Source organism: Pungitius pungitius, chromosome 9 (assembly GCF_949316345.1).
Source record: "Pungitius pungitius chromosome 9, fPunPun2.1, whole genome shotgun sequence".
Classification (NCBI taxonomy): Eukaryota; Metazoa; Chordata; class Actinopteri; order Perciformes; family Gasterosteidae; genus Pungitius; species Pungitius pungitius.
Window position 1 is genome coordinate 10227157 of NC_084908.1, and position 27629 is coordinate 10254785.

General features: G+C 42.9%; 2 protein-coding genes across 2 annotated transcripts; both read left to right on the forward strand.

The window, feature by feature from the left end:
• Positions 1-3778: 3778 nt before the first annotated feature.
• On the forward strand, positions 3779-22807 carry abcc6a (ATP-binding cassette, sub-family C (CFTR/MRP), member 6a). Its single transcript, XM_062564362.1, has 31 exons — positions 3779-3898; positions 4563-4739; positions 4900-5025; positions 9241-9378; positions 11151-11273; positions 12263-12324; positions 12426-12557; positions 12877-13083; positions 14194-14371; positions 14602-14763; positions 14855-14947; positions 15468-15671; positions 15890-16036; positions 16128-16215; positions 16755-16824; positions 16913-17039; positions 17127-17303; positions 17385-17552; positions 17766-17949; positions 18066-18150; positions 18238-18355; positions 18506-18713; positions 18803-19113; positions 19369-19568; positions 19744-19870; positions 20119-20220; positions 20336-20482; positions 20581-20739; positions 20902-21068; positions 21221-21415; positions 21559-22807. Exons 1-31 carry the CDS (start codon positions 3779-3781, stop codon positions 21665-21667), a joined length of 4611 nt encoding a protein of 1536 aa, XP_062420346.1. The 3' UTR covers positions 21668-22807.
• Positions 22808-23130: 323 nt separating this feature from the next.
• cep20 (centrosomal protein 20) lies at positions 23131-25087 on the forward strand. The gene is made up of 4 exons (XM_037471649.2): positions 23131-23262; positions 23882-24079; positions 24184-24268; positions 24608-25087. The coding sequence occupies exons 1-4, from the start codon at positions 23235-23237 to the stop codon at positions 24735-24737; spliced, it is 441 nt and encodes a 146-aa protein (XP_037327546.2). The 5' UTR covers positions 23131-23234; the 3' UTR covers positions 24738-25087.
• Positions 25088-27629: the final 2542 nt, after the last annotated feature.

A 27629-nucleotide genomic window follows, 5' to 3' on the forward strand; every position in this document is an offset into this window, starting at 1 on the left:
ATGTGTGTATGTTTATGTATGTTAACCCATCTTGGGCCCGTGCCAGCCGTTTGCACAGCTCTTGCTTTTCTTTACAGATGCACGACTCGGCCCACGTGTGGTTTTTGAGCTCCTTTTTCGCCATGAATTGCTTTTTACCTCAAGCTGCTGTGCAGAGGCAAAACGTTTATTCTGGATGCAACTGGGGGTGATATTAAACTATCCCACCTGCAAACAGAAAACCAAAAAATATATAAATATGCATTTACTTACAACCAAGGGAGCTTCTCACAAACCTTTAAAAACGCAGCCAAGCCACCGTTGATTAAAAAACACACTGATTGTGGTACATTGCGTGAGGTGTTTCAGACCAATCCTTGGTGGTAGAGACCCTCCACTTATGCTCTGGGAATGAGACATAACAGGTTGCACCATGGATATACATTTTTGGTTTACATCCGTCTGACAGCTACATTAGGTTTTTTCACTTGATGGTCTGTTAACCCTTCCGTTAGTTCATTTTGCAGCCAGCAGGATAAACATTGGGGGGGGGGACCAATAGCTCATGTTGAACTTTCTGTCCTTAAAACCACAACTCATAACAACGCACACCCACAACACATTGGCTTTAAAATATTTATTTCCAGCAAATACTACGGCTCTCGATCCTAATTTCACCTCCAATTGTACCGCAAAACAACAAAATAAAAATGTACAATTGAATCCACGATTACACAATACTCATTTTTTTGCACCAGGATCTGGGGTACTGAATAGAAAACACCCGCCATCCTGGAGGAGAAACATAAAGTGATGACTCATATTTAAAAGAATAATAATGTCATATTTTCACATGGCGAGACACAGGACCTTGTGGTGGTCTGCCTAACTTTCCATGTTTCTTCTCTGCGGTGATGATGACCATGATGGTGTTAGTCCTAGTGGAGACACTGTCATACTTTCCTGTGCAGCTGCTGTGCTGAAGTTTTCCCCTGAGTCTTAACCAGCGTGGCCGCCATCACGCTATTCAGTGATGCTTTTCAACAGACTACAAGGGGCTTTCAGGTCACACAACTTTTCCCTCTAAACTGTGTATGAAAATATTTTATTTTGCGTTTAATAATTGCAACTGCATTCCTTTGGAGTCATCAAGTATTTCAGACTTTGCCCTGGTGCAAATAAACAGTTCTGATAATCAAGTTCTAATTTTCTTAGGGGTTCCTTTATTGCCAAATTGGTCACACAGATGACACTTGTAGTAAATGTTTTACATTTTCCAGCATTTTTCGGCCAAGTTTGAGTCCAATACAATAACATATCAGCAAGCTTTTATTTTTGTAGTGCTTTATATTTTCCATAGAATGTCTAGACTGAAAACCATAATTTTGTGTGACGCACGTGGTAATATGTCATATTAGCGTGTGTAATATGCTTTGCACCAAGCTGGCGATGAATTAAGGTTTGCCAATACCCTGAATTTGAGTAATGTAAATGTTTTGTGAGTGAATTCTGAACAAACAGACTGGTTTGTGGTTAGACGAGCAGTTTGGGATGTGGCATGACCAGGAAAAGAGGTAAGGGGCCACGAGGGAAAGTGGGAGGAGAGTGACTGGTTGAAGGACTGAATAGACTGAAGGCAGACATAGTGAGACTCAGATAGACTCAGGTTCTCAGGACAGTAGCAGTTCAAACAGCGAGGCAGACGGAAAGAGAGTTTCATTGAGAGAAGCTGTTTCATTAAAGGGGAGGAAAAGTCACGCAGACTCACACAAACACACACACACACACATACATTCACTAAAAAGCATAGCATGAGCCAGACAGAAACCAGCTAACCCAAATATTTTAGAAGAGCCGATCAACCCCCAACAAGTGGAACGTCAGCGGGTGGATGGATGCATTTTGCAGACTCAGCGGGCTGGACCCTCTTTGGGTGAGTTTGTATCGTGTTCCTTTATGATATTTGCGTCAAGTAAGTTACTTTTGTCACAAAATTGAAGGTTGTCTGCATACTGACGGGTGAATATTAATGTTAAAATGTGTTTTTGTGTTTATGAGCCTGCGTTACGTTTAGAAGAGAATCGTTATGCCCTGCCCTCGTTTTTATAGCCTGAATGTAGATATGTAAGCACATTTGAAATCTACACTAAAGCAAGTCTGAATCGGAGAATTTCCATTAATGTGTCTAACGTCGCTGAACTCTGCAATTCAGCACACTGGGATGCTGAGCACTGGGAGAGCATCACTATGAGTGAGCGGCTGTTGTTGGAAAAGCAATATGGTGATTTATGTCCACATTCTGAATCTCGGGCTGGAGAAAAAAGGATGGACATGTCAGCCATCCAGCAGCAAAATTCTTGGATGCACTCGCTCCGAACTTTCTCCTTCATCCTCTCTTTCTTTGTCCTTCTGTTCCTCTGTTTCTCATTATGGCTATTGCCATGTTTTTGCTCTTGCAAAACCTCAAAACAAATGGCCATCAAAGTTTGTTGAGAAAGCGGCAGTAAATCAGATGCTTGTTTTTGGCCACGCTACATCAATTACAATGCATAGAAAATGTTTGACTTGCTGTGTTGGCTGCAAAGTATTCAGATGTTAACTGTAGTAATCATCCTTTCACATACTTTTGGGACATAGTCATCGCTTAATACTTCCCAGCAGGGCTGGGATGGGGATTTATAGTTTTTGAATAGGGAACTGAACCGTCACAATTCAGCTCAGCAGGAGAAGTTTAATTCTGAATGCATGTGAGCTTTTACAGGCTGCACTAACTGGAAATGAGTCATTATAGGTGAGACTGTCATGGGAGTGATCAAGGCCTAAAATCTACTCACAAAATTGAGTTTATTTCACTTATGGTTAGCCACTGAGTTTGTGAGGATTCAGCGGATTCGCAACACAGTAATAGTCTCTACTACTTTCACATCACTGTGCTATTCAGGTAAAAAATAGACTCCTCAAAGCTAGTGGCAACTACTTCCACCACAGAAATAGGGTTAGTTTTTGCTCTTGCAAAACCTCAAAACAAATGGCCATCAAAGTTTGTTGAGAAAGCGGCAGTAAATCAGATGCTTGTTTTTGGCCACGCTACATCAATTACAATGCATAGAAAATGTTTGATTTGCTGTGTTGGCTGCAAAGTATTCAGATGTTAACTGTAGTAATCATCCTTTCACATACTTTTGGGACATAGTCATCGCTTAATACTTCCCAGCAGGGCTGGGATGGGGATTTATAGTTTTTGAATAGGGAACTGAACCGTCACAATTCAGCTCAGCAGGAGAAGTTTAATTCTGAATGCATGTGAACTTTTACAGGCTGCACTAACTGGAAATGAGTCATTATAGGTGAGACTGTCATGGGAGTGATCAAGGCCTAAAATCTACTCACAAAATTGAGTTTATTTCACTTATGGTTAGCCACTGAGTTTGTGAGGATTCAGCGGATTTGCAACACAGTAATAGTCTCTACTACTTTCACATCACTGTGCTATTCAGGTAAAAAATAGACTCCTCAAAGCTAGTGGCAACTACTTCCACCACAGAAATAGGGTTAGTGCTGAACAAAATGCACAAGAAAGTGCCAGGAGGGTTTGACAATTTCTTTCATAAAAGCGCTCTGTTCATCGTCTGCCACAGACCGCAGGAGTCAGAAGGGTCTGTGAAAGTAGCCTCCCACACACTGCCCGACGAGAGATAAATCTCTTGAACGGATTAGGTAGATCAGTGGCTGTGGGGGAATTTCTTAAACCTGAATGGGTCAAAACAGTGACACCTCTGATTTTAACAGATATTCTGCCATGATTCTGACTTTTGAGGCTCCAGAGGTGGGAAACAACTTAAACAAAGCACCCCTCCCCTCGGGAAGCACCGCCCTCCCAGAAGAGCAGCAACTACCAAAGAGCGTCTCACCTGACCAGGTTCAGTGCTGTTACATAACGAAGCCGCATCTGCCACCAATTGTGGCTCCTCTTCCTTGTCCCAGGCTAGAGTCTACCAGCAGGGCCAGACTACTCCGCCGCGCTCGGAGCTCTAAACCACTTCCTGTGCCGTCTCCACGGGGCAACCTCGTTAGCCCCGCCAGACACCCTGTCCCTCATTAGGCCAGTTAAGTAAAAAAAAAAAAGTGAAGCAACACTACAACAGGCCACTTATTCCTCGTTGTTGTTTGTTTTGCTGAAGAAAACCCATCTTGCTTCTGGTGCTGTTACACAATCCCAAACGTGTACTGTTTAAAGGTTTGATTAATAGTGTAACCCCTGACCTTACATTTTAAATGTGTCGACCGCTTACATTGTCCTACTGAAATTAGAAAACACACATTGGTAGATGTGGTAAAAAAAACAAAACAACAACCACACACTGAGTCCGCTTTTTAGCAAAAGAAAGTTGTTTCCAACTCACACAGTGTTGGAAAGGACTCGCTGTGGTTTCACTGTGCTCTGCCCTGACAGATAAAACCAAGCTCTCAAGTCTGAATTCACTGGACTTGTTCCGTTTGTCAGATGATCGAGGTAACCTCACAGTTTGACTTCAGTGTATGATCGTGATCCAAACGGCTTTATTTCTTTCTATTTGTTGTAGGACTGGAATCGTACGTGGTACACAACCAACCCAGACTTGACCCAGTGTTTCCAGAACACAGTGCTGGTGTGGGTGCCATGTATTTATCTGTGGCTGTTGGCGCCTTTCTACTGCCTTCACCTCTACTGCCATGACTGCGGACGCATTCGAAAGTCCCGCCTCTGCACCGCCAAGATGGTGAGACTTCACACATTACTGTCCAAAGGTTTATACACAAAACCAAAATGGTATTAATTTTCCTCAATATAAATCTTAACATCAACTGAACAGAGATATACTCAAATTTGACGGCAAAGTTTTTCCATTGTGTCTTTGGTTACTTTTGTGTCCCATGCAGGTGTTGGGCTTCCTGCTGGCCTCCTTTGGCTTTGTGGAGTTCTTCTACATACTGCTGGAGAGGCGCCAGGAGATCCAGCAGCACATGGTCTTTTTACTCAGCCCCATCATACGCAGCATGACTGTGGTAAATACCACATTTATTTATCTTCAAACACGGAATCATCTGACTGAATCCATTTCAATTATAAGATTTTTTGGTGCCGTCAAAGCAAAGGGTCTTCTTTTAACATTGAATGCTGTGCATTTGTGCATCAAGGGAGGATGCAGCAAAGTGATGAATCCATAAATTAAGGTCAATCTAACCATATGTATTGGCTTAAAGGAGCAGTGTGTATGATTTAATGGCACTAGCAGTGAGGTTATGGACTGCGAAGAACTGAAATACTTCTTTCCTTTCGAAAATCACAGCGGCCTTCAAATACTTGAAAGGCATTCTTAAGAGACACTATTTCCTTCTATTTTGTCTCTTCAAGGCTATTGCAGAATGCGTGGACTGAATATATGAATTGGAGTTAATTAGTGCGACAATAACCCACTGGGAATGTATTAAAACTGGAAAAAACAAAATTATACAACTCCAGGCCATAAACTTATGTTCACAATTTTTGTAAAGGCAATAAAATAAATGAGAATCAGTCATGTTCTCTTAGACTTCCATACATTTTGAAAACCTTTTGCACTCGGAGGTGTCACCTCCTAATGGCCATTAGAGAGAATAAAAGTTTAAGAGAAATCCACAATAGTTTAGATTGGAGTTTGTTGCCTGGTTTATATTACATTTCTTGCAATAAATTCCCCTACTGCACATTAAGCCAGTACACGCACTGTGTGGAATATAACAGAAAAAGTGCATTTCATACATACCTAATTGTGGCACATTATGTGTTTATTGTTGCACCATTTCATTTCAACTGCTAACAGGTAATGAGATAATTGAAATAACTCCCCATTTCAAAGACATTTCACAAGTCTCTAGAGATAAGCAAATATGAATACTCTGTTTTAAATTCTTAATGAAGTATAAAAATCGTACTGACATTTGAGGGACTTATAATAAAAATAATGTCCATTAGTTTTATAGAGGCACACTGTGCGTGTGAATGGAAAATGCTTTAACAATCGAGCTATGCAACTGACTTGTAACTCATTTCACACATCTGACATCCCTCCAGTGTTGCTCTAGGTAACAGAATATTTTTACTTGATATACAGCGTATGTATGTGTATGTTGAACAGACACTAAGGTGCAAAGATGCTCAACCAGGGTTAGATTTATGGTGTCGCAGGCAATGCAAATATTACAGTACCCTGTAAACGCCGTCAGTATTTAACCATCACTCATCAGTGTGCAGAGTACATGTGTCGTGACATCAGCTACTAGTTGATGTTGAACTTCCACGTAAGTGCAAAGTTTCAATACAATGAAAAATGTGCTGCGTGAGAGACTATATGTCAAAAACTGTGAAACTGAGGTTACTGTGAAAAAGAACGAGTCACTCCTAAACTCCAAGTTGACAGTCAGTGCTTTTCCACCCAAAGTTATCAATAATAGTTTCTATTATTATGGTCGCATATACATGAGTTGTACAGTGGTGGCAGCGTGTTGACTCATCATGCAATTTAAATCAAGCTCATCAGAATCTCTTCCAACCAATAAAACACCAAATACAACAGTGATGAAAAACAATTGTACTCAAACCTAATTACACAGAAAGCTCCAGTCTTTTATAGGCTAGGCTACGGGTGTGGACTGTTGCACTGGAAGTGTGATGCCAGTCCCTTATTTGACCAAAGCTGTATTTGTTGCAATGCAGAATGAAGAAAAGATAAAGCTCCCAAACGTTCATTTAACTTACCTTGGAATAAGAACCCAGGGTCTTAAATAAACATGACCATACCCAAAATCTATAGTGCACATTGATATTGCTCAGGTCTAAGGAGGAGGAAGTGCAACAACTGAAATGTTGGGATCTAAGAACTGAGCAGATTTACGCAGTCTAGATGAGATCTTTAATCTTTACAAATATTGTTTGTCTTCTTTATTTTCAAGCATCTTTAATCAAACTATAACCCCCAGAGTTGTATTTATAGAAGATACGGGCTGGTATGCAATCTGAGAATGGTTTCAGTGGCTCGTGTTGAGGAAAACAACCCTGCTCATTTTCATTTGATGAATGTAACTACAGTAATGAGTAGGCGCAAAGAGAAAAGGGTGCGGCTAACAACGTGGATGGCGTGGAACGTCTAAAAAGCTGTCTGTCCTGAGAAGAAATGATGTGACATTTACAACGCGGTACAGTAGAGGTTTCCTGTAGTGCATTGAGCTGTTTACTCACCAGGCTTCCTCTCTCCGCAGCCTCATACAGGTACTGCACAGTCTCCCAGTTAGACAGCCCCGCCCACCTGTGGTCTTTTCAGACTCCTGAGTCAATAGCAAAACGTGTTTGGGTAAAAATACACTAAAGATGTCTCTTGTTTCAAGGGGTATAGTTAAAAAAAAGGCTTTTTTTTAGAATATAATTCATCGGGCCAAGGGGAAAGACAGCAAACATCTACTACACCCACTGCTCGAGCCCGTCACCAATCTGTAAATGCCAGACTATCTCTATTAAAGGATAAAACTCCCTTGGTTGTAGCCATCCACCACCACTCGTTCCCTGAGTGCAGGAGAACACTGTGCTCTCGGTGCTCCGTGTTTGGTAACAGTTCACAAATCGTGGTCACTATTGATGAAACGTGACATAAAGGTCCCATTTCTCCCCCGCTACAAACTTCCCGTGTAATTATAAGGCAGGGTTTTGATTTGGGGCTCAGTGATGGACTTAGTTCCACCCACGGACCGCTACAAACAGATGGCTGATGGTTTTGAGCAATATGGAAAGTTAGAACGGAGGGCATGAGAAAGCAGGGTCCTTGCCATCAGATCCCGGCCCAAGGTCAGCTTCATGAGTCAACCACTTATACGGGGGTTTGGATTGTGGCTGATGCAGCCTCTACCTCTTCAGGACTAAACGTACCAGCAATCTACGACATACGGCTCTTACCATGGGTTTGGTGCTGCTCAGTGACAAACTGGGAGATGTACATATACATTACCAGAGAAAACGTTTAAAAATAATAACTGTATTATATTTTAAAATCCACAATAGACGAAAGGACCCTGTGAAGCTCATATAGTGATTAAAACTGTTGCTCAGTTCTTCTGGAATTCTTTTAAAAATCTCTCAGCTAATTCTGTTGGTTTTGTGCCCATTTATAATAAAGTAGGTTAATAATCCTCTGTACACTATATCTCCAGCATCAATCAGCAGAAGCGGTTGGTGAGAACATAGCAGTGCATTTAGATGCAAGAGAGACACATTTTCCTTCAGGAGTTGTTGGAGATGAAATTAGAGAAAACACGGTAATGTTGCTTCATTATGACTGGATGTGTAAACATGTTTGCAATTAAAATTTCACAGGATGATAATAAGTCAATTATTTGCTTTCAGCTTTTATATTTCCTCCCAAGTGGCCAAAACAATCTCACCTCTAAGCACAGTTCTGTTTCGTCCACTCTTTATTTGTGCTTTCGGCTCCAACAGTCCAAGGTGGACTGGAGACTCTAAATTCCCCATAGGTATGTCTATAAATGTCTGTCTCTCTGTATTCCTCCTTCAATAGACTAGCATCAAGTGGGCAGGGAAAACGAATCAACACGACAAGTGAAAAAGTAAAGAATCAGTGTGTCACCACATTAAGATCATGGAAACGCAGCGTATCCACCAGAGCACATGAGGATCTTCACCCTCACAAAACACAATTCTGTACACGTCTCCCCGAGAAATGTATAATGTCGTTGATGTGAAAAACATATATAATTCCAAAGCCGATGTCGTTTATAACAGGACTCTTCTGTGGCTCATCTCAAAGTAACCTAAAGCTGCTTTGACAGTATATAGGATAGTATATAACAATATTAAGCAATGTGTTCATGCAGGGCCTGCAGCATTCCATGCATTCTTTATTTTGCAGGCAGAAGTCAGCCGGAAACCATCTGTGGCTGCAGCCAAGGAAATCCCAGAATCCCACTTTCTTTCTCCAAATCACAATAGGCTACATTAGATCAGAGTGACTATAACTAAACCTTTACTGTTGAAAAGGTTTACATAAATAATAATGAATTGGTTGCTTGGTAAATAAGTTTACTTTGAAATCCTGTTTTCTTGTTCTTGTTGAGTGGATCCAGGCTGTTTTTAAACACAGATTATAGTGCTGTCTAAATCAGGGATTGTTTGCTCTCCTGTGCTGTGAGACCCCAACATAAAGGCCCTCCATATCTCTGTGTCTCTCTCCTTAGATCTTGGCCTTGTGCATCATCCAGTTGGAAAGAATAAGAGGCTGTCGTTCTTCTGTATTCCTCTTCCTCTTCTGGGTTTTGGCTGTGGTCTGTTCCCTGGTTCCTCTAAGAGCAAAGATCCAGCTCGCCATGGATGAGGTATATCTTTAGTACTAATTCATGTTGAGTATTAACAAAATGATCTCATAAAATAATATCATCGCAACATGATGGTCTATATTCCATGCCTCCAAAATGGTCTTACATTGAACACAAGGGTTGATTTGGAGCCAAATAAAGTGTTTGTCAGATTTAAACTCAGTGAACTCTCGGTGTCCAAACACAGTGCAGGGATATCTAATCAGGTCCACTCCTACCCATAGTCTAGACACACCACTCCAGCAGCGCAGCTTGAGATATACCCGCAGCGAGGAGTTTGTGTTTCATCCCCGGATTTCAACCAAGGTAGCCGACGTTAACCAAGTGTCGGAGGACGGCACTGCCAATTCTGGTCAAGCCCGTGTGTGTTTAAGTTTTCCTTTTCTTCCTGTGCCTCACGGGGGAAGCTTCTATTTAAGTGCACACAGCCGTAGGGCAGTCGCATTTGCATTTCTATAAAAACACACAAACAAACACACATCCATATTTCTGTTTTATCGTCCTCAGCGTGACATTCCCACACTGCTTGGGGGGAGAGTAATGATGGCCCTTGGATAAATGCTGGTGAGACATGGCAGTCCAGGGTCAGACCAGAGGAACGTCAGTGCTGTGTTTATGGGCCTACGCTGCTGTAAACACAGCCAGATGGAAATCTATGCATCCGCACATAATGCGATGCCATTTGGAGAAGGCAACCAAACAAGTTTAGTTGTATATTGTATATTAATATCTGACATGGTAAAGAAGTACTTTTACTCTGGTAAGAAATATTTGTAACGACATGTTTGTCGCCCAGTTTAGCAGTGTGTCCTTGTCTGGTGTGTCAGCTCACATTAAATACACATATTGTAAATATTTATGAAGACGGTGTCTAATTCACATCGCAGTGTTGATGGCTTGAGTTGACTGACCTCCTGATTCTTGCCCATTTTAAGTCGCCTGACCTACATTTTTCCACCCACTCCTCGACCACCCTGACCCTTTTTTCACTGTGTGGCCGGATCCATTTGGCCCCTTCATATCTCCTTTCTGGGCACAGCACCACACTTTCAGAGCGACGTTTTTACTGTTTGCCATCTGACTTTCATGCACACCCATTGCATGCACATTGCACAGACGGGCTGTGGCAGTGGCCTTGACCAAATAGTAAGCAATGCATCTGCCAAACCCCACGATTTCAGTACTTCAAGAATAACAAGTCACTTGTACATTTCACAAAAGTCTCTGAGTGGTTAATATCGCAGCTACTCCCTCGATTGACTGTGAGCGGCCTGGTTTGTACAACCACAATCTCTCTATTTACAGATACAGGCTCTAAGCGTGACTGAGAGGCAGCTTTAACTATCACTTCATTTATATAAAGTACACCATTAACGTCTGGGTTCTCACTCCAGTTTAGCTTGAAGGTCCAAAATACTCTTTATTGTGTCTGCGATCTTACAGCGTAAATGATTTGTTTGCTAAACATTGTAAGCATGCAAAAGAAATGTATTAATTTCCAGCTCCAGGATATTGTGTGATTTAAAAAATAATAATGTTGAAATGGATGAAACAGCCAAAACACATTGATCATGTTGAAAACCTTACGTCTTGATTTAAAAGCAACGTTGTTTTTATTTGAAATGTCCTCGGCCATAAAGCCAATTAAATGTGTCCTTTCTTGAAATATAAGTCTAACTTAAACCACCTGTCTGGAATGGTTTAACACAAATAAACAGAAATAATTTAGGCCCTGTAGCAGCATCCTTAATCTGTGCCCTCTTATTCCACAGGGCATTGCCTCAGACATTGTACGGTACTTCGCCTTCTTCTCCTACTTCACAATACAATTGGCCCAGCTCTTCCTGTGTTGTTTTGCTGACAAGCCCCCAGAGGGAAAAAAGGTCTTGGAAAAGGTATGTGCAGGAGAACGCATCCCACATCCGTCAAGAACATCCACACCTACGTGTTACTTAGGAAAGGAAACGTTAGAGCAACTATGTTGTGGTTTTCAACTTTTGTTGTCAAGATGTTTTCCCGTTTGGAGGAAACAGTGTGATTCACTCACCTCCTTCCTTCCGCTCTCACTACACCACTTTGGCTTCCTAGTGTTAATGTGTGTCTGTGTGTGAGTGACTGTGGGTTTGTGGTTGCTCTTCTGCATACCATCACCACGGCTCATTCACTTCAGCGTTGGACAACATCTGGACTGCTGCTGTTACAACACAACAGCATAGGCCTTACTCAATACATATCTCACCATCCCAAGAAATATGAACCTGATGACACACAAGCTCCAAATAGCAAGTGGATTCCAGACAGCTGACAGGTTCATGAAAATTAATTGGTAATCAATCAAAAAGACATGTGATGTAACATTTCCCCAGTGATGAAGTCAAAATAGTCCCTAAGAAGCCCTTGGCTGGTATTGAAGAGGCTCAGGGGGAAGAAACCGCAGTCTGGCGTGGTGGACACACCCATTGGTCACTTTTTGATGTGTCCTACTTGTCCTCCACCTTCTCCTCCTCTGCTCCCTACCCTCTGGGTAGAGTTAGTCACAGGAAGTAAGAGCAAGACCGCTGGTAATGAAGTGAGTAAACACCCCGGGGTGGCAAGGTGGAGAGACTGCGGGAGAGACTTTGTGTGTGCGTGTCTGTGTCATCTCGTTGGACAGTTAGTGAATAGACATTTCCATTCAGTCGTCCGAGCTGGACCATCTGCTAAATCCTCTGCTGCCCATAACGTAGAACTCGATTTATTCTGTCTTGTGGGAGTTTGTGACCTCAATGGACTGTACACACGTTAGCATACATAAACACACTACTGTGAAGCTGTGCGTGTCTCAAAGGCCGTCAAGAGTTTCACTACGAAAACAACATTGAGTGTAGTCTTTAATCTGTTGCAGAATCCCTGTCCCTTGAAGGACGCCTCTTTTCTGTCAAAGATTCTCTTCTGGTGGTTCACTGGGTAAGATGGTTCTTCCAAAACCCTTCATTTTTTGGCCTAGTCCGAGCCACAATATTATGTGTGTTTTCTTGACGACTATGTGTGCAAATCCTCCTCCCAAGACTTGTTGTGAAAGGATATCGCACCCCGCTGGAAGCAGAGGACTTGTGGACCCTGAGGGAGGAAGACACATCACGCAAGATAATATCTGAGCTGGAGGGGGACTGGACAGATGAATGTGCCAAAGTTCAAAAGTGAGAACTTTTGACAATTTGGGTGTGATGACCCCAGCAATTTGGTATTGGACTTAGTAAAAGTTAAGTTAAGCGACTGTCAATTGAGTACAAGACATGCGTGTATACTGCAATTGGAATTTGGGATGTCTCATCACCCGAAGCATTTTGGACCAAAAGTAGTCTCTTGAGCAGACAGATCACCATAATGTCAGTGAATAATGACTTTTACTCAACAATCTGTTTCACATTAAATACTAGAAAGGCGCAGCATCATGCTGGGGCATCTCTGACACAGATGGATTGTCTGTAACTGCGTTTGTTCTCTTGTGCTGTGCAGGCAGGAGAAGGCCTTAGCATCGGGTGTGGCGCTGGGGAGCAGATTACCAGACCAGGCCCAGCTCCTCAGGAAGCTGCAGAAGGAGCAGAGCTCCGGCTTTTTCCTGCTCAGGACGATGGCACGCAAGTTCGGCCCCTACTTTCTGACCGGTACCCTGTATATTATATTCCACGATGCCTTCATGTTCGCCATCCCCCAGGTGCTCAGGTAAGAACCAGGAAGATTTGATTGTAACCTTACTCTGATAATAAATGAATTCAAATGAAATGCTTCTTCGGGATTTGTTCAATATTTGTAAAGATTGACGTGTTTCTCGACCCAGTACCACAAAGCTCAGGTTTATTTCGTTTACACTTCCACAGAGTTTACCCCTCCAAAGAGCACCATGAATAACGCCACAAATGTGTTTTTTCTTCTGCCCATTCTGCATGAAGATTATTGAATTGAAGTACATGAAGTTTAAAATGAAATGACTCAAAAGAAAGTTGTCATTATATTTGGAAAAAATATGTTTTTCAAAAATCGCTTTGCCTGCTTCTCTGTGTTTGGAGTACCACAAACCATACGGCATTGCGATCACTGTATTAAGGAAAGCTGCAGCCAATATTTCAAAACCTCAGCTCAGACTGAAATTACCTTGATTGACTGCAGTCGAGAGTAAAAATAGGTTTTATTGGGATTTGGGGGGGCGATAATTGTCCAATTTAGGGATTGAGGCAGAGGAGATTATATTTTCCTGGTATTATTTAAATAATCATTGGTTAGGCAGATGCTACGGTCTACATATATGGATATACTTTTGTGTAGAAACAAATCCTTGGTCAACAGGTAAGATATCACCTGCAATGTCCTGTTTTTCAATGATTTGTGCAGAAGCTGGCAGCAATGAAAACAGGTTATGCCTGACCCGCCACCCGCCGCTCAATCCCAGTAGCCAGACTGGAATGTTGTTGTTGATGCACACCACAGAATCAGTGCAAGTGTTAATTACGGTCATGGAGCTGTGAGCAGATAAAGTAGACGAGACCACAGCTCCTGTGTTCTCCAGTGAGGAGGACAGGCCTGGAGGGAGAGGAGCCTCTAAACGGCAGAAATGCTGTTGTACCACAAGAAGGGAAGCGCTGGCCAAGTGCGATCACATAATACCACATTGATTTTAAAAATAAGAAGGGTTATAAACAGGGTAAAAACTCACTTTCATTGGTTTCACTCACTGCACTCCAGGGAAAACCAGACAGAGGAACAGAGTTTTTAATTGGACTAACATGCATGTAAAAACTGAACATCCTGATTAAGTATTAACTTCCTCCTCCCCAGTCTTCTCCTGGATTTCATGAGGGATGAAGATGCTCCGCTGTGGAAAGGCTACTTCTACGCCGCTCTGATGTTCCTGCTGTCGTGCCTTCAGTCCCTCTTCAACCATCAGTACATGTACACATGCTTCACAGTGGGAATGAGGGTGAAGACAGCGGTGATGGGCTTGGTTTACCGGAAGGTGTGTAACTTTGCATCCACGGAAATGTAGCCGCTAACCTCCAGACACCACACATATTATGTTTTAGACGGCAAAAAAACAACAGCGGTCTCTCCTTCCAGACAGGAAAATCTAGCAAGATTAACAGTTTTTATCTAAAATGAATAATCGTCCAAAATCTTTTAGAGGCTGTAATTCTATATTGCACAACTGAAGGCTAAAATGTCTTGTATCTTTTGTTGTCACTCCAGTCTTTGGTGATAAACAGCTCTGCCAGAAGGACCTGCACTGTGGGCGAGATTGTGAATCTGGTTTCGGCGGACACCCAGAAGCTCATGGACTTTGTGGTGTACTTCAACGCCGTCTGGCTGGCTCCTATTGAAATTTCTCTCTGTCTCTTCTTCCTCTGGCAGGTATGTCCAAATATATTCACACTCCCCCTCATTCATGCACGACTGCATTTTCACTGAACTTAACACTTGTTTGAATCTTTGTTAAATTTAGCATCTCGGGCCATCAGCTTTGGCAGGAATCGCCACTGTCATTCTCATTTTCCCCCTCAACGGATTCATAGCAAAGAAAAGAAGCAAGCTTCAGGTAAAAGCAGTAACAGGAATGTGCACATATTTTGTTTCTGACATCTGGCATGTTGGGTCAGGGATGCCACAGCTGGTTTAGATAGTGGCTGAAGAGCCACATGGGTGTTTTGGCTTGGATGCTACATTCTCACTTGTCCTTTTGATGTATATCCCATATAACGAGCTTGAAAGACAATGAAAGAAAAGGGTGGGTAATAGGCGGGTGCCATTTTTCATTTCTTTGGAAAAACAAGAGACAGTTCTATAAATTCAGATGGCAAATTAATCAAACTTAGTCTTGAATGCAGTGACCACATTCTAGGCCCTTTGTTGTTTACTTGTATAAAAATCACTAAAATGTAACAAGCAATACTTACTGAGTTTAACAATTTACTACCGTTGTGATGAGTGCAGACCAACCCATGTTCCCAAATGCATGTATTTGCTTTGATGTGGTAATGTCTCTCTAGTGTGCGACATCTTCGGATAGTTTAATTGTCTTCACAAAAAGGAAAAAAACGCTCACATCTGGTCAACAGGAAGTGCAAATGAAGTTCATGGACGGACGAATCCGACTGATGAATGAGATCCTGAGTGGAATAAAGATCTTGAAGTTTTATGCCTGGGAGAAGGCCTTCCTGGAGAAGGTTTTGGGACACAGAGAAAAGGAGCTCAAAGCCCTGAAGAAGTCTCAGATCCTTTATTCCATCTCCATCGCATCCTTCAACTCTTCTTCTTTCCTGGTAATAGCAAACAAAAATAGCTTTCAATAAAAAGGGTGCATGTAATTCGAGACACTGCAAGTCTAACAAAGAATGAATGTTTTGGTCTTTCGTGTAATACTTTGACGATTGGAGAAATGTATAATAACACCAGCCTTAGCCTGTAAATTGTGTCTTTAAAGGTCCTCCACAACACAGTCTTCCCTGTGTATGTAATAATTCCTCTATTTTTCCCGAAGATTGCCTTCTCCATGTTTGGAGTCTACGTGACGCTTGATGACAGGAACGTCCTTGATGCACAGAAAGTTTTTGTCTCAATGGCGCTGATCAACATTCTGAAAACCCCACTCAGTCAGCTCCCATTTGCTATAAGCACAACTATGCAGGTAGGTTGTATTGTAATATCAATATGGTGCATGATAAGGTATATTGTAAAGATCCCATGTGCTCTGTTAACTAACCGCCTTACTGTTTCAGGCCATGGTTTCACTGAGACGTCTGGGAAAATACCTGTGCTCAGAGGAGCTGAGAGGAGACAATGTCTCAAAGGCTCCATTGAGTTCTGGTGAGAGCCCCACCCATGTATCAACTTTAGCATTAAAAGAATATGTTATTATTCTGCACGGTTCACCAAACCCCACAATCCGGTCCCTGTACTCCCTTAAATCATACGCTGTCCTCATCAATGTGAACAGCCCGTAAGATGATGTTGTTATTATATCTGTGGAGCACCAAAAGCCTTGTATGGATCATATGCGCTGTCACTTTCTGCGTCCATGGCTAACTGCTAGACAGCTTAATGATAGGATGTTACCACTTAGTGGTTGAATGTAAATCACAGCATGAATTCAGACCTATGATTCATAGAGAAAGAAAATAGAGAAGCCCTGCAGTTCTCTGTGTGTAATCTGTCAACACTTCCTTGGACAGCTTGTGAAAAGGCAACAGCTCTGTAATTTGTATGATTAAGCTAATTCACTTGTAATTACGCCCAGGCTGAAACTTCAAGGGGGATTTTTGTTTTGAAGGATTGTTTGAAAGAACATGTCTTCAGCGTTTATTGCAGGTTTTCCTCACTTAACTCTACATTTCTTTCTTGTTAAGATGGGGAAGACGTGGTGATAGATAACGGCAATTTTAGCTGGTCTGCTGAGGGCCCTCCATGTCTGAAAAGGTACGTGTTATGAAAAATAATGAAATGTAATCTACTCTAAAATAAAAACGAAGAAACTAACACAAGAAAAATGTTTCTTTTTTGACAGGATCAGTATCCATGTGCCACGAGGTTCCCTCGTCGCTGTGGTCGGTCATGTGGGCAGTGGAAAGTCCTCCTTGTTGTCCGCCATGCTCGGCGAAACAGAGAAAAGAAGTGGCAGTGTCACTGTGAAGGTATTGAGTGTTTCACAAGAAAGTTCTTTGTAGTGAGTTTTATTTCATTAATACTGACGGCCCGTCTATTGACGTGTGTCCTCCCAGGGCTCGGTAGCGTATGTACCCCAGCAGGCCTGGATCCAGAATGCCACAGTCCAAGACAACATCTTATTCGGCCGTGAGAAACTACAGACATGGTACCACAGAGTGCTGGAAGCCTGTGCACTGCTGCCCGACCTCGAAATCCTACCTGCTGGAGATGCTACCGAAATTGGAGAAAAGGTTTTGAAATGGAGAATAGAATAATTATTTCCCTTAATCCCTTGAGTTTAACTAAACCTTTGAATCAATGTGTCCCTGCAGGGATTGAACCTCTCAGGCGGGCAGAAGCAGAGGGTGAGCCTGGCCAGGGCTGTCTACAGAAAGGCGGATGTTTACCTCATGGATGATCCTCTGTCCGCTGTCGATGCACATGTTGGCCAACACATCTTTGACAAAGTCATTGGACCAAAAGGAGTCCTTAGAGACAAGGTAATACATGCAACATAACCAAAGTGCGTTTTAGCTGCAAGGGGCAAAAACATGGTCTTACAATTTCTTGAACCACTTATGTGGCATGCGCTGCAGTTCATCACAATACGGAAACCACCATTTTGCTGACACTTTTGTTTGGATAAAAGCCCATATTAAGTACAGGGTTGTGCTTACATGCTAGTTTACTTACTTGTGTGGCTTTCTCAACAGACCCGCATCCTAGTGACCCATGGGATGAGCTTCCTGCCACAGGCTGACCTCATCCTCGTCTTAGGAGACGGAGAAATCACAGAGAGCGGCTCCTATCAGGAGCTCCTAAGCCGCCATGGCGCGTTCGCTGACTTCATTCACACCTTTGCCAATGCAGAGCGAAAAGAGAGTGCCATACAGAGAGGTGAGAAACGACTGTGAAAATCAAATTCAGTCTGTGCAGAAAGGAGAACTTCTATGTAATAAAAATGAATGATGAAAAATCCAGATTATAAACCCCAAAATGTCCCTTTCTTGAAGCTGGTTCCAGGATGTCCAATGCTCGTCTCAGCATGGTGGACTTTATGCCATTCTCCAGAGACCTGTCCCAGGAGCAGCTCATTGGGTGTGTAAACAAACATGTAAACTGCAGATTTGTGAATAAGATGTTTGGCATCCCAAGCATGACCTCGGGCTTCTCCTCATCGTGCAGGGGTGACACCACAAATACAAACCTGCAGAACATGGAGCCCGTGTCTGAAACAGACCAGGAACCGGTAGCAGAGGACATAGGCAAGCTCACTGAGACTGACAAGGCCTGCACTGGAAGGGTAAGTCTGAACATTGCTTTAGACTTCTGAAATTAGGCCCTGGCTAAAAATGAATTATTATTAGATTACACATGAAATAGTTGATACAATCATCATCTGATTTTTTTAGATTTGTCGTGTTGTTCTACTATCCTTCTGTTCTTCTATCAGGTGCGGTTGGCGATGTACAAGAAGTACTTCAAGACCATCGGCTTGGCCATGATCATTCCCATCGTCTTCCTGTACGCTTTTCAGCAGGGCGCCTCATTGGCCTACAACTACTGGCTGAGCGTGTGGGCTGACGACCCGATCGTCAACGGCACCCAGACCGACACAGACATGAAACTGATCGTGTTCGGTGCGCTTGGCTTTGTGCAAGGTCAGTTCGAGAGCACTGGTCGGAGCTCAAACCAATGAAGAGTCAACCATGGTTTGTTGATGTTTGACTCTGATGTGATCTCTCTTAAGGTATCGCCATCTTTGGTACGACAGTCGCCATCTCCATCTGCGGCATCATCGCCTCTCGCCATCTGCACGCGGACCTGCTGATCAACGTGCTGCACTCCCCAATGTCTTTTTTTGAGTGCACGCCCAGCGGCAACCTTCTCAACCGCTTTTCCAAAGAGATCGATGCCATCGACTGCATGGTCCCAGATGGCTTGAAGATGATGCTGAGCTACGTCTTCAAACTCATGGAGGTCTGCATCATTGTGCTGCTGGCGATGCCCTTTGCAGCCGTGGTCATCCTGCCTCTGGCTTTCCTTTACGCCTTCGTCCAGGTACATTTTTCCACCAACATTTAAACTCACCGCATGTCACAGGTGGCTCAGCAGGAGCTGGCTTCCATTAAAGGGTATCTTTGGAAAGCTCCAAAACCAACCCTGCTGATTTTGCCGTTCACTTGTGTTTTGTTCGCCCACGTGCTGACATGAATGTTACACACATTCACTATGAATTATGGGAAAGCCCTCGCTGCTCCCTCTTGTTTTCACTCATTAAACGTGTGTTTTATTTTTCCACTTTTGCGTCTACAGAGCTTCTACGTTGCCACATCCTGTCAGCTGCGGAGGCTGGAAGCTGTGAGCCGCTCGCCCATCTACACGCACTTCAACGAGACGGTGCAGGGCGCCAGCGTGATCCGTGCCTTTGGCGAGCAGTCCAGGTTCATCCTGCAGACTAATACGAGGGTGGACTTCAATCAGACCTCCTACTTCCCTAGATTTGTGGCCACCCGGTGAGATGATGTGATGATTATAATGTGCTCTCATTTCATTTCTGCTCACTCAGCTAAAATTCATGAGGTTGAGGGATGATTCAGGCATGGTTACACAAAAGGACTTTTGGCTTAAGTATTAAGGACACATTTTGGTAGTCGCCTGCCAACAACTAAATCAATATTACATCCACAGGTGGCTGGCAGTCAATCTGGAGTTTGTTGGTAATGGTGTGGTCTTAGCTGCTGCCATTCTCTCTGTGATGGGAAAAGGCACCCTGAGCCCAGGCATAGTTGGTTTGGCTGTGTCACACTCCCTCCAGGTAAGAGGCTCTGTCTACAGACACGCTCACACGCATTCTCACAGTTCTGGAGGTTTCCCAATACCCGACTCATTACGAACAAAGGCAGCCGACTTGCCACACCACACGTCACTGTGGGTTTGCAATTGGAGCTTAAAGCGGAGAAAGTGGAATATAAATGCATTGCCTTGCTCAATCATCAAATGCACTTGTCGAAACAAGAACGTATAAGATTTAAAGTAAACCTCAGTCTGTTGGATATTTTGCAGGTGACTGGAATCCTGAGTTGGATTGTGAGATCCTGGACTGACGTGGAAAACAACATTGTTTCGGTGGAGAGAGTCAACGAATATGCTGATACTGCTAAAGAGGTAAGTGTTCCCACCACACCCACAAAAACATAACACAGCTCAAAACACAAAATCCAACACTGAAAAAACAGAGGTTTTTTGTTCCCTACTGACCCTTCCTTGTTGTCTAATTCAGGCGAGTTGGAGTATTGAAGGCAGCTCCTTGCCCCAGGACTGGCCCCAGAGAGGTACCATTGAGTTCCAGGGCTATGGGCTGCAGTACCGTAAAGGCCTTGAGTTGGCTCTGAAGGGCATCACCTTAAAAGTTCACGAAAGAGAGAGGGTGAGAAATCTTTTGTGATGAAATCATTTTTTTACCCGTCTGAATCATTTCTTGAATGATGTTGTATATACATTCTGACTAAAAGCTATTTTTTTTAGGTTGGAATTGTTGGCCGGACAGGGGCAGGGAAGTCCTCACTAGCCCTGGGAATCTTCAGGATCTTAGAGGCCGCAAAGGGAAAGATCTTAATAGATGGCGTCGACCTCGCCGACATCGGACTCCATGACCTCAGATCACGCATTACTATCATTCCTCAGGTGCGAGAGTAGTAACTACAGAATTTAAGCCTTGGCTTTCATCACATGAACTGTAGTAGCTTCAATCCGTATTCAATGGAGAATAAGCCACTCTAAAATGTAAGAAGTGTGTTACCGGTCCAGACCGTTAGGTGATGAATAACTTCTGCCGTCCTCTCTCAGGACCCCGTGCTGTTCTCAGGCTCCCTCCGAATGAACCTTGACCCCTTTGATACCTACACAGACGAGGAGGTGTGGAGGTCTCTGGAGCTCGCTCACCTTCAAAATTTTGTCTCTAATCTGCCAGACAAACTCAACCATGAATGCTCAGAAGGAGGGGAAAACCTAAGGTGAACAGATATGACTCTTTGTAATGTATATAAACCGCTGCCCATTTTTAGTCAATAAAAATACTTATTTGTAGGTATATCTGCACAAGTTTCATGGTAGATACAGGCTCAAATCTGATATGTTCTTCTATCCCTCTCCTCTGTCTGCGTAGTCTGGGTCAGCGCCAGCTAGTGTGCTTGGCAAGGGCCTTGCTGAGAAAAACCAAGATCCTGGTTTTGGACGAGGCGACTGCTGCTGTTGACCTGGAGACAGACACGCTCATCCAGTCCACGATTCGAACGCAGTTTGAAGACTGCACGGTCCTGACTGTTGCTCACCGCCTCAACACTATCATGGACTACACCAGGTACAATAAAATCTACTAAGTGGTCCACGTGAAATACCAAATAGTGAATTGGTAACAACAGAAAAACCTACTGCTTTAATTGAGGTGTGATAAATAAATCTAAGAAGAAAAAAAACACCATACACTTTTTTTCCACTTCACAGAGTGATCGTCATGGACAGAGGACACATTTCAGAGATGGACACTCCAGCCCACCTCATTGCACAGCGCGGACAGTTCTACCGAATGTGCCGGGAAGCTGGTCTGCTGTAATGTTTCATTGGGCTTTGCACCAGGAAGCCGGTGTCCAGGTGTTCAGTTGTGGCATCTTATTTGTGTGGCTCTACAGCACAGATACAGTTGTGCAATTCCAAACTTTGCGGCAGCTCAAAGCTCCATGAGGGCATTGTTAATGAATCTGAAAAGCAGCTGCTGATGAAGTCCCTAAATGTTGGTTTTCAACACAGAGTCTGTTCTGAAGACATTATTTTTCTCAGATAAGGATCATTTAGAAGAAATCTACGGTAGACTGTTGATAAAGCTTTAAATATTGTGTTTTAGTCCAGAGCTAAAAAAAAGACTTAGTCACAAATCTAAAGGATTTTTAGTTCTCTTGGGAGTTAGGTTGTTTTTACAGTTATGTAAGTGGTTTAAGGCACGTGATGTATTTCTATGTTGTCTCAGGCTAAAACAATGATGTTTACTTGTTTTTTAATTACTTTTTTAGCCTTGTATACCAAGAAAGAGACAATTTTGTAATTGTAAACTGATACAATTCTATGTCATCTTCTTGACAGGAAATACTCTGCCACATTAACCTTCAAAAATCTGAGCTGGAAGCAGTCAATGTGGACTTTTTTATATGTCAGGGAAAAGTGGAAAACATTGAAGTGAGCCAAGACATAAGCAATTGTCCAACTATTTTGTGGCTGTTGTTTATTTCTGTCAAAGTAAACACATAAAAAAAGTCAATAGAGACCTTGCTGGTCAGATTCAAAGTGACGCTGGTAGTGAAAACCACCACGAATGAAGAGAATGCCCTTTCAAAACAATGGTGATGAATCTCTGCATGATTGCCACTCTGCCTCCACCACACAACTCAGGCCATGTGTAGAGAAGGAAAAAAACCTGTATTATTCTTATGGTGCTGACATCACAGACTGTAAATAGTCCACATCGACCTTTGGTCTCAATTTCAATGAAAGAACCCAATGAACTTTTTTAAAGAGAAGAGGCATTCACTGTTTTTGTCTTACTGGTTTAGACAATATATTGTAAGGAATTGTATTTATATTAAATGACAAAATGTATTAAGCATCCTTAAGATTTGGGATTGTATTATATTTATACTTTTCATAACAAGCTTGTTATTTTTTTTACTTTTAGCGTTAATGTACATGTAATGTCTTGTTCCAAACATCATGCTGAATAATAAAATGTCTTTACCATTACTTTACTACTCTTTGCAAATTAGTGTCCAGGGAAAATATCGATAAAAATAGCAAAAATAGAGGTTTATTATAGTTTGCTTTTGTTCATATACAGTAAATGATTAGATCTACATACCCCTCCTAATGAGGATACATGATTATGAATGACCATATTTTGATAGAACTGGATGTGATTTACTTCATCATGCAAAAAAACTGCGCCAACGCTCATTTTTAAGGGCATAAATGTTTTTTAAATCCCAATAATAATACTTTTTATAACACGGATTCTTTGGAGCGATTGCACGTGGTGTTTTGGGTCTCATTTAGTCGCAATGACCCAACCACGCCGCTAGAGGGCAGAAGCGTTGTGAACCCCAGCAGTCAGTTGTGTGTTTACACTTGTTGCAATGGCGACCATCACCGAGCTCAAGTGTGGTAAGCGCTCGCTTTCATTTGTCCCAAGATATTTATATATTCTCAAACCAAACTGTAACAGATAAACGACGGATTACGTGTTAGTTAACCCGTTGGTAGCTCTGGTCAGCTGACGTTAAACTAAAAATACGACGCCGTTGGTTGAATCGATCTCAGTTTAAAATTCCAACAATTGTAAAAGCTATAGAGAAGCTCGTGTCCTCTATTGGTCACCTGAAAGTGACATGAAGTTACACCAAACTGGTAAAGCCTTGATGTAAGTTCGGCCTATGTGAATGATAGCCATGTGCCACGCAGTTCTTGGTTTTCAGCTCGCCGCTGACGTTGAGCCCCGCAGCGTTGTCCTCTAGCCGGGCTTAACGTTGCGTCTGCTTCGGCACAAGACATTAGTAGGAACACGTTTTTGGAAAATCAAAAATAATTTGATTTTATACCGATTTGAAGGCCAGTTGCTAATGCTTCGGTTACGATATTGAAACTCACGCGACGAGTTTGTATTTTCTTTTTATTAGTTTCAGCGCGCATTAATTTCGCAAAAAGTGACCGCAACTATCAGACCCAACCTCTCTCGTCTTCTTTTTTTTCCTCCTTCTAATCCTATAATACCCACACGTGTCAGCCGTGAGGGACACGCTGGAGTCGCGTGGCGTGCTGGGCCAGCTGAAGGCTCGTATCCGGGCGGAGGTGTTCAGCGCCCTGGATGACCAGCGGGAAGCCCGCCCCCCGCTGTCCCACGAAAACCTGCTCATCAACGAGCTCATCCGAGAGTACCTGGAGTTCAACAAGTACCGGTACACCGCATCGGTGCTCACTGCAGGTGTGTGTGTGGGGGGGGGGGGGTGTATGACTGGCACATTGTTAGCAAGGTGTCCTCGGCTTCACCATTACGCAGTTACTTACCTGTTGTATGTGTTTTCCTAGAATCGGGCCAGCCTGATGTTCCCTTGGACCGACAGTTCTTGGCGAATGAGCTGAATGTCACAGAGGATGCGAGCTCCAAGTCGGTGTAAGTGGTGTGCGGTCAGCTGTTCTAATGTCTTCTAACACTAAATGTTCAAACACACATGTTCCAACTCAAAGTGCAGTACTCATGGTTTTCTCTATTTTAATAATAATGTCTCCACCATCGCTTTGGAAAGCTAAGCACAGATGATGAGAGTATACCAATGTGACCAAATTTACCTGGGTTTTATCCAGGCCCTGGACATCTTTTGTTTCCTCCACTCCCTTTAAATAAATTGTGTTTACTACATAGATATCTTTGTTTTTGTGTCATTCACATAGTGTGCGCATAAGACAACAGAAATACAGCTGCAAGTTAAATGTCTTCACATTTTATTTCCAGACCTCTCCTCTATGGCCTGATGTGCCACTTTGTGAGCAGCGGGGATCCAGGTGGGAAGGTGTTTCTGCGGGGGGGCTCCCTGCCGGCTGCTACTCTTGCCGGCAACACTGGACCTGGCCTGGATGCTTAAAAGTTGATGAACGTCACGGGATGGACTAAACGATGCCTTGGCCCACTCTTCGAGTGACGCAATGTTCTTGGTCAATAGTTTTTCACTGTATTCTCGCAGCATGGACTGCATCAACTGGGCAGATATGAATGCAAAGCAAGTTGATTCATGCAGCAAGGTTTTCCCAAATGGCTTTTTTGTTTAGCTTTAATTATCTGGCTGTATCAATAGGTATGGCACCAGTCATGGTGTTACTGCATTTAATCCACTTTTTGCATTTTCCCCATTGTTAAAAAAAAGAAGTTGTTTGACATATTTTTATACTCTCATATTCTCTTTTAGTTGTCAAATATTAAATGTTTTATAGTTTGTTGGTTTGTTTCATTAAATCGAAACATTTGCAAAACATATTTCTCGACCACATGGTGGCAGCCTCACCTAAAAAAATGGTGATTGCAGAAGCATCAGCCTCCATCTGTTCATCCCTCTCGTATAACAATGTATGTAAAAACAAGGTACTGTGACCGCCTTAGTGGTGAGGTTTTACAACATACATACTGTTAATTACACAAATTGAAGATATAATTTTAAGCTCTGTGTTGCTTGTAATCAGAACTGTATTTGAACAGCACCCGCAAGGTTTGTAAATTCACAATAAGCTCCTTTTCTGTCAGTGTCTTGACACTGTGGAACTCACTGTGTCACAGTGAGTTGCCAAGTCTGAAATGCTCAGAAACCTCATTAAGATGTTTTTCTTCTTTGGCTCATAAATTTGATGATCCACATGTTTAAGTTGTGATACATAGAAAATCCTGCAGATAGTCGTATGCAGCTGCACATCTGCTGGTCCACGTCTTCTGCTTCGCTGTCCGCAGCGTAGCGGCTGGGGCTGTGAAAGTCGTCATGACCTCCCCTCAGCAGCTCATAAAAGATACATAAACAAAAGTACATTCGATAAAGGAGCACCACCATATCTGCCTGGTCTCCCGCAACAAGCCAATAATATCTGCATCTCACTTCCTTCCTCACCATTTATGGGAACTTGATGCCCTTATCGCACACGACTAAAAGCACTGAGCCTTCCATTTCCAAACCTCATCACTGAAGCCGGCAACTTTGTAGAAGTCTACAATGTTTTTAGTATTTTGCAGTACACTTTTTGCATGTCTCAGTCCACATTGTAGTGCGTTTAATGGATGAGATCATAGCTCTCAGTTCGTTGACAGAATAAGGTCAAAACACGCAGCACTGTGTGTACAGTGCACTGAATTAACCGTTGCCTCTGGTAAGCGTGAGTTTCTGGCTGCAGAGTAACGTAACAATTTATCATCAGCTAAGATGCAATGCTCACTTAACTTGTGACACTGTCATCATTTATTTCTTCTTAGTCCAATTAGAAACAATGAGTTGAGTGCATATGTATGCTGAGAATGGAGTCACAGCCGCTTGATTTAATATTCCTCCCTGGGAGCAAACATGTATTTGCCCTTAAAGGCTTGTTGCCCTGAGGCGCACTGCGTATCAATGCTCCCTTGAAAATGGCTATATAAGCGGAGGAAGTTGAACAATGGCACACGATTGTTCAATTGGCAGGTTGCCCCATAATAGGTAGCATTTCCCCACTGCTGTATAAGTCAGTGGTGTGTAAGAGAGACCGCTGTATAAATACTATTGAATGCACTAGTCTTTTGAATGCAGCAGAGTGGACTGATGTTTGCCGGTGGGCTCAAATTAGAAATCAACTGCATTCCACAAGGGTCAAACGTATCCATAAACATATTTTCTTTCCAATACACGGCCATCTATGGACATGAAGGTGAAGAAAAAAACCTTAAACACTATCTAAGAGATCTCATGTTGCTTGTATTATGTATTTATTCTACCACACAGTCCACACGTACGCTGTCAACTGTTACCATTTTGACTGGGTGTGAGTTTAGATAGTCATGTGACTCCAGCAGAACAGATACAATTAATATTTCATTTGGATTTATTCATCGGCGTCTAATTTTGATTCACTGCCGAGTTAATTCTTCAGCCAGACTTTTTATCCATGTCCTCTTCATCCTCCTCATGGGTTTACACGTTGCTCTCAGGGACGAGACTATTCTTTGTCTCAGACACCCGGGAGAGGATAAATATTCTGGGCAAAGTCGGACAATTTTTTTCATCACACAGAGCCCCCACTTTCGGTCTTCAATTCGTCTGCATATCACATGAAAGAAACATTTCAAAGGGACCTTTTTTTCCGACAGCAGGCATGACCTAATGATCGTGTGGACTTGAGAGGTAGGAGAGTCATACTGACAACAAGAGAAATACACACCATATTGTCCCCCCCCCTTAGACGGAAAGAATTGATGAGCCATTAAAGATGTCACAGGTAAAGAAACAACTTTGTTTGTTTGAACAATGCTGTTGCTGCTGGACCATATTTAGTCACTGGGCTCGGGGCGCTCGCCTCTGCTAGACTCTGAAAGCTCCACAGAAAGCTGCCGAGATTCCATACAGACCCCACTGTCCTTATATGGCACAGACTGCAACCTCTCTGTTCAGTGTATCTGCTGCTTTGTCTGCCTCCTTCCTCCTTCCTCCTCCTCCTCCTCGCCTCGTTCATCATCCCTCCCTCTCCCTTGTCTCCCGCCCTGTCTCTCCCCTTCGTTAACGCCACCCCGCCTCCTTGATGTTGGACAGAGGGAGTCGGCGGTCCTCAATGTTGCTTTTGTCGTCTGTCACTTTCTCACACACACACACACACACACACACACACACACACACACACACACACACACACACACACACACACACACACAGACACACACACACACACACAACAAACACATGCACACACCACCAGCACGGTACTGTGCGTCTGGCATACAACAGGCCCGCCGAGGCTAACCAGCAGCTTGA